This window comes from Myotis nattereri (assembly GCF_964212035.1).
Source record: "Myotis nattereri genome assembly, chromosome: 2".
Taxonomy (NCBI): domain Eukaryota; kingdom Metazoa; phylum Chordata; class Mammalia; order Chiroptera; family Vespertilionidae; genus Myotis; species Myotis nattereri.
The window spans coordinates 140388015-140395082 of NC_138076.1; the positions used below are offsets into that span (position 1 = coordinate 140388015).

The following is a 7068-nucleotide window of genomic DNA, read 5'->3' on the forward strand; positions in this document are numbered from 1 at the left end:
TAATGAAAAGAGATTCCATAGTTTTGCTTTTAGAAGAATTTAGATAGGATAGAGGAAGGAAATGTTTACCTTGCAAGCATGTCAAACTCGAGGCTGGCAGGCCACATGCCTCATTTATTTGAAGGAGGTATGCGGCCCGCCAACCGTGAGTTTGACATGCTTGGTAGGGGGAAAAAACATTTCTAATCCAGTCTTAACTCTAACTATGAAAGAAGAGAAAATACAGTCTCCATTATGTGCAACATAGCAAAGCTGTAAGGCATTAACTACAGGTTGTAGATGATGATGCTAAAACTCAAAGTTTAACTTGCTCAAGGTCATATGTAGTAATCACATAGTAATCAACTGAGCCAGTATTTGGCCTCAGGTATTCGAGAATCCTACTTCTAAACAATTTAATTTTTATAGGCTGTCTTTCATCTTGGTTCAGAACACAGGCATTAACTATTGGTTATGGACTATGATTTAATGAAATCTGCAAATATTTTTGGTGTTTATGATGTATTAGCACTGTGCATTAAAGAGAATAATAAAACATCTGCACTTTCAGAGCTTAAAATTCTAAATCTTATCTAAGTCTCAGTTGTAGTAATTCTAGGAATCATGTATCTTTATTGTTGCTTTAAACAAATCAGTTTTTCAACATCACTCATGTAGTTTGTGAGTAAATGCAAATTCTGTTTTTGTACATTTTTAAAATTTTTATTTTTTTTTAAGAGAGGAAGGGAGGGAGACAGAGAAGTAGAAACATTGATAGGAGAGAGAAACATCGATCAGTTGCCTTCTGCACCCACCTGGACCCGGGATTGAACCCACAACCTGGGTCTGTGCCCTGACTGGGAATCAGACCTGCTGCTTTGGTGAACGGGATGTATGACCAACTGAGCCACACCAGCCAGGGATGTTCTTGTACATTTTTAAATCATGGACCTAATTATCCAAAGACAGTATACTAAATTTGTTAGAATGCTGTACTCCAATAGCACATGTAATGATTGCTCCAAGTTTTAGTATTTTGAATTACAAGGATAAATCTATAAATGTCTGCTTTCCAACCATCAGTAAATAGTCTGCCTTGATATAATGTTTCTTCTAACTGAAACTTAGAGCAGATGGCCTTTGTATTTACCAAATGGTTTTATATAAGGCACTAGAATTACAATAGGGAACTTAGAGCTAGAATCACATAACTTTAAAGCCAAAGGGTGATTACCTAGTTTAGTGGCTTTCAAATTTTTTTAAGCTCTAAAACCTTTCCCTCAAACAAAATCTCATAGAGAAGCCAGATGAACTCTGTCTGCCCCAGATCGCCTTTTCTGTTTGCCTCAGTTCTTATCAGCTCCTCAGGTTCTCACCCCACAACATACACACTTTTAAAAGGTCACACGAAGTGGTAGGCGTATATCCAGAACTTGTACCTGGATCTTTTTGATGCCTAATTTGACACAAGGTTGCAGTGTGAGCCTCTGAACCTCATATTGCCCCAATATGTATTCTTTTTGTGGAATGGGGAATTTTTAAAAAATAAAAAATTAAGTTATTTATAATAGTTAAAAATTGGAAGATTTACAATTAAAGAATTCTGGCTTCTCTTGAAAAACTGAAAGATCTGGCAAGAGTTGGCTCATATTCTCAGTGAGAAGGAGTGGAGTAGTGTACGCTCCTTTAGGTGGCACATTTCTACCTAAAGTTGTTTTCAGAACTTGCCCTCATTTCCAGACTAACTGCTTATATGAATTACCTCTGAGTGTGTATTTTTTGAAGTGTTTTTATTTAGAACATTTTTAAAAACTCACATCCTATTTTCCTTTTTGTTTCCTTAAGGACCTAGATGATATTGAAGATGAGAATGAACAACTAAAGCAGGAGAATAAAACTCTGTTAAAAGTCGTTGGGCAACTGACAAGGTAGAAGATTCAGCCTCAGTGTGGAAAAAATATTTTAAAACTACTGATTGAATGTTACGGTTAATATGAGGACAATATTCCTGTGCTGCAATACATTAAGTATGTATATTTATTTCTGGAAAACAGTGGATGTTTATTTTGAAAACATTTCCTTTTCATTGTTAGTTTCAAAAAGTATCTACTTTTTATTTCACAAATAAGTAACATCTTTTGGTCATTAAAATTACAGGTCATGCTTCTTTGGTTTTGTGTGGTATTCAAATAATATATAGTTTAAAGTCACAACCATTTGAATATATTTTATGTATGGTAGTGCATTTTCTCCCTAAAGGAATATACATAGTCTTTGTTTACATGAATTCAAATTCTTCTGGGGAGTTACCTGCAAATGCCTTATTACTGGAGTGTGCAACCTTTTATGTGTAGGTGATTTACTCATAAAGGTCTTTGTCTGCTGTCTTTGTTCTTTCAACTTAATCTAAGCAATTTAGAGTATATAGATAGAGTCGCACTATTTTGTATAACAGTCATCTTTAAAAAGGAAAGCTATTATAAAAAGTCACTTAATATCACATACTAACTAGTTGGTTAAATACAAAATTTAAGAGAATACTTGAATTGTGCTATAGTAAATTAAAATGTATTTTGTATTTGAATATTGAAAAAATTTAAAATCATGTTAACTTCTGAAGAACATAATGTTTGTAATTTTAATATAAAATTTCTTATGTAGGTACTACCTTTTTTAGTTTATAAGTGAACACGGGGTATTTAAAAAGTTGTTTATTCATCAAGCCTTGATAGAGTGTACGATTTTAGTGTATAAGAAAAAATTTCATATCTTTAATTATCATATACATTAAAATAAAAACCAAGATATTTATCCACACTAAAAGCATTTATACATTACAAAAGAGTACATAAACAGAACTAGCATGGAAATATTTTTGCTTAATTTCTAACTTGGAAAATAACACTGACACAGTTGTTATCATATGCGAGACTTATTGCCTTACCTCAAATTTAAAGGATTTTCTTTCTACTATTAGATTTTTTTAAAAATAATTATTTTAAAGAATTATACAAATTTTTTCTACTATCATTAGTATTTAGAGTTGTTTTATATTACATTTTCATGTTGAGTAAGGAAATCCCCTCCTTTAAAATAACATTAATATTAAGAAGTGTTAGTAGAGTCTCAAACATGAGTATATGGATGCCCATTTATCTAATATACATAAGTGGCTTGAACATAGTAAAATGTGTTTTAGGTACCCCACTGATTCTTTTTCCTTCATTTGCTTAGCCCCTTCATTACTCACTATTAGAAAAATAGGAAGAGTGAGACAGTTGTTAAAATTGTAGAGTAAATGATAAAATTCAGATGTTGAATTCTGAAACTCTTTGCAGTGGCCTAGATTGCCCCCCTAGCCCATACCCCTTTCCACTTCAGAAGTTTCAACCTTGGCTGATCATCAGAATCACTTGGGTTGCTTAAAAAATAATTTCCTGGCTGCAGTTTCTAGATAGGTTTAGATTGAGACCTTTTTAAAGCTCACCCACTGTCTGATAATTCTGATCATAACGTAAGTTTGGAAAGAACTGCTGTTGCCTCTTTCCTTCTATACCTTCCACTGGGGACTCTGGAGTTAATATAATTTTAGCTACCAGCATTGTTTCCCCTTTTAGTTTATTTAATAACCTGGTCTCTGGGGAAGTTTTCATATGTCCATATATATTAACCAACAATTTCAATGTTAAATTACCAAACTTTGATACAGTGCAGAATTACTGCCCTAAAGGGCATCCTTTTCAAAGAATATTGCCCAGCGTGGGACAGTGATCCACTATCCACATGTCAGGTAGTCTGCCAGGCTCAGTTACTACCTTTGGCTTGAGGTACTCATCTCCTTTACTTCCCCTTAGGTATGTGGCAGAAATATCGGTATTACCTAACTTCCCATGCACATTTTGGACATTGTGAAAATGCTGTCAGTATTTAGCCTTAAAATATGTTAAGTGTACTGGTTTTTCAGTAAAAGAAGTATTTCTAATTTATTTAATCCATATGTAAGTAAAGGAATATTCCATTTCCCTTTTTAAAATTATACCACTAATTAATACTTATGAAGACAGCAGTTTTAATTTTTTTTCCTTTTCTCAGTTTATTGGGAACATTTCTGACTATGATCTTTTACATAATGGTACCTAGTGCAAATGCATCACCTAAGTTCTTAGGCAAGGCTTTTTTCACATGCAGTTCTTCCTTAATATATGTATTTACTTCACATATAGATTTTTACACTGAATATTAAAAAATAAAGTAGGATCTGCTACAATATCCCTTTAAAACTTATAAAAATATTGAGATTTTGAAAAACTAGCTTAAATACATGTGCACCACCTTAGAAAACTTGGCTATTGTCAGTAAAGTGCTAGTATTTGTGAAATTATTAGTCCCATTCAGAAGAACTATTTCTTATATTTCCTGGGAATTTGTGGCATAATAAAGCATATCCAAAGTTATAAAGTGTTTGTGATCTTATTTTCCAAACAGTATGATTATTAACTTTAAAATGAATACAACTGGCCTCCCTGATTTTCGACATGTATTAACTTGGGAATTGATTAAATAATCTGTTCATTATTAATATTATTGTACTACTGTTATCGTTAGAGGAAAAAGAAGATGTTAGGGGTGTGTTTCTAAGGGAATTTACTAAACATAGTAGTTTAGCACTGTCACACTTGATTGTGTGGTTTAAAACATAGAAACTTAAGTATCAGGGGCAGATCCATGAAGCAATATATTCTTGTTTAAAATAACTTTTTTTTTTTTATAACTTTTTAATTGTAGTAGAAGCAATGTATTCTTAAGGTCAAAAACCTACCTCAATTACATGTGTTTTATGTTTTCTGGATTAATCTGCATTTTTATAATTAGAAATTAAGATGCAAGATTTTGCATCCACGAATACTTTGTTGAATATTATAGAAGTAAGTGTATTAGACATAGCAATATGTTCAACATCTTAAGATGAAATAGGAAAGGCCTTGCATTTGTAATACATGTACAGTGATCGTCATCTGTCATCTTTGTACTTTTATGATCTTGAGTCTATGCCTAGTAAGTTCCATGCAATGTTGTCACTTAAATGCTTTTGTTAATCCATTACAAGATTCAGGCATATATTTTCATCCTGTAATATAAAAACCTAATACACCAGGTTTTCACTTGGGGGGGTATGTTAAATGAGAAAGAACTAGCATTCATGAATCTGAACTTAAAAATAATACGTTAGAGTCAGGGCTAAACATTCTGTTATTGTATCTGAACCACCCCTAATATGTAACAGTAACCTTCTTTTGTTTTGGAATTATGCTCGCTAAATAAAGGACATCCCATGGACTAGGACTGTAATTTATATTACTTAGAACTTAGTAACACTTTTTCTTTTGTCATTCCATTAAACTGAAAGCATAATGTTAATTAAACAGTGAACATTTTGTTCATCGGGTGTCTCAATAAAAGGTACTCCCCCCTGTGCAAATAAGTTGTCGGTGATGTATAGAAATTGGTTGTTTTATTTTCAGTATAAAGACTTGAACCATTACCCATGAAAACCTAGGCCCGTAGTTTTTTATTTTGCTTAGCTAGAATCTCATATCATGTTCAAATCGTATCCTCATCCCCAAAATAATCATGTGTCAGTATATAAGAAGACTATGGATGAGAGGGTTACATTAAATTGTCATAGTCATTCTTTCAGCAAGTATTTATTGGTCAACTGGGTATACAGTTACAGATATTACAGAAGTTGTAGAAGAATGGACATGTGCCAGCCCTTCCATTTAGCAATGTACAGTCTCTATGTGGTGTGAGTCAGGAGCACAAAGTGCAATTTTAAGTAGCATTAACCAATCTACTCTGAATAGTTCATTCGAAAGTACTTTTTGTATTTATTATTCAGCCATTGTCTTTTAGGTCTCGGTGTACCCTTTCATGTGCTGCAACATTTACTGAATGTTGGAGTGAAAGACCTATTGGGAAGTATTGCACCATATTTCTTTTAGATAACTATGTATTACGAAAAGAAAATGTTAAAGGAATTGATAGTGGTACTGAAGTAAAAAGTAAAAAGATTTCAATGTATGTCAGATACACCAAACTGTTGATCTATTCAAACATGATTTTAAGTTAGTTTTTCTGTATACAGTGGGGCCTTGACTTACGAGTGTCCTGACTAACGAGTTTTTTGAGATACGAGCCGTCTCTCAGCCGATTTTTTGCTTTGAGTTGCGAGCTAAAATTCGGGTTATGAGCCAGCTTCAGATACTCCACCGCTAGTTGGCGCAGCGAACGTCACAGTGAACGCCACAACATCAGCCCAGCATCACGTGTCTCACTCGGTGAAAATTGATTTGACATACGAGTAATTTGAGTTATGAGCTCCGTCACGGAATGAATTAAACTCGTAAGTCAAGGCCCCACTGTATATTATTGATTACTGGTTTGTTTTAGGCATTTAAGTCTAACAAACAGTTGGCATATGGGCAGTCACTTTGGTAATAATAGAATGTTAGTGATGATCACTTGATGGACATTTATTACATGCCTGTTTTGTTTTTGTTTCCTCCACTGGATACCTAATGTGTGTATATTACTTTTTTGGTGAACTTTTCTCCTGAAAGATTTGGCTGTGCTATTCAGGGCTTTTTATTATTATGCTTTTCTTCTAAGTTTAAGTATTAGCTGGCTACTGCTACCAGAAAATACCATATGAAAGCTAAAATTTACTGTTGAAAAATCAGCTAATTTAGGTAATTCAAATATTTTTAGAAAAACATCTGGATAATTTATTGGCCCACTTAGTATTGTGTAGATACCTTTCACAATTCCCATTGCATAGGTTTTCATTGTGGAGTAGTCAGCTTGATTCGCTTTAATATGCTTTGCATGTAAAATAATAAATACTCAATAAAAATAGTAAATTTTCATTTATTTTTAACACTGGTTATTTCCTTACTGTACTGTCAGTAAAATCCTGACCATGAATATTACTTTTGAAAGTAAATGCTAATATTCTAATTAACTTATGTGCCTCTTACTGAAACAGTAGGCAGTACATTAGAATTTTTATTTAGTATGTTATAGAAGGTA

At 33.1% G+C, this 7068-nt stretch overlaps 1 protein-coding gene across 1 annotated transcript in view; it reads left to right on the forward strand.

The window, feature by feature from the left end:
• Nucleotides 1-2142, forward strand: part of PAWR (pro-apoptotic WT1 regulator) — a gene marked incomplete at its 5' end in the record, with an annotated part of 109746 nt that extends 107604 nt beyond the window's left edge. Inside the window, one exon of the mRNA XM_081083376.1 lies at nucleotides 1825-2142. Within this exon, the coding sequence (XP_080939502.1) occupies nucleotides 1825-1911 (87 nt within the window). The 3' untranslated portion in view covers nucleotides 1912-2142. The remainder of the gene's footprint in view (nucleotides 1-1824) is intronic.
• Nucleotides 2143-7068: the final 4926 nt, after the last annotated feature.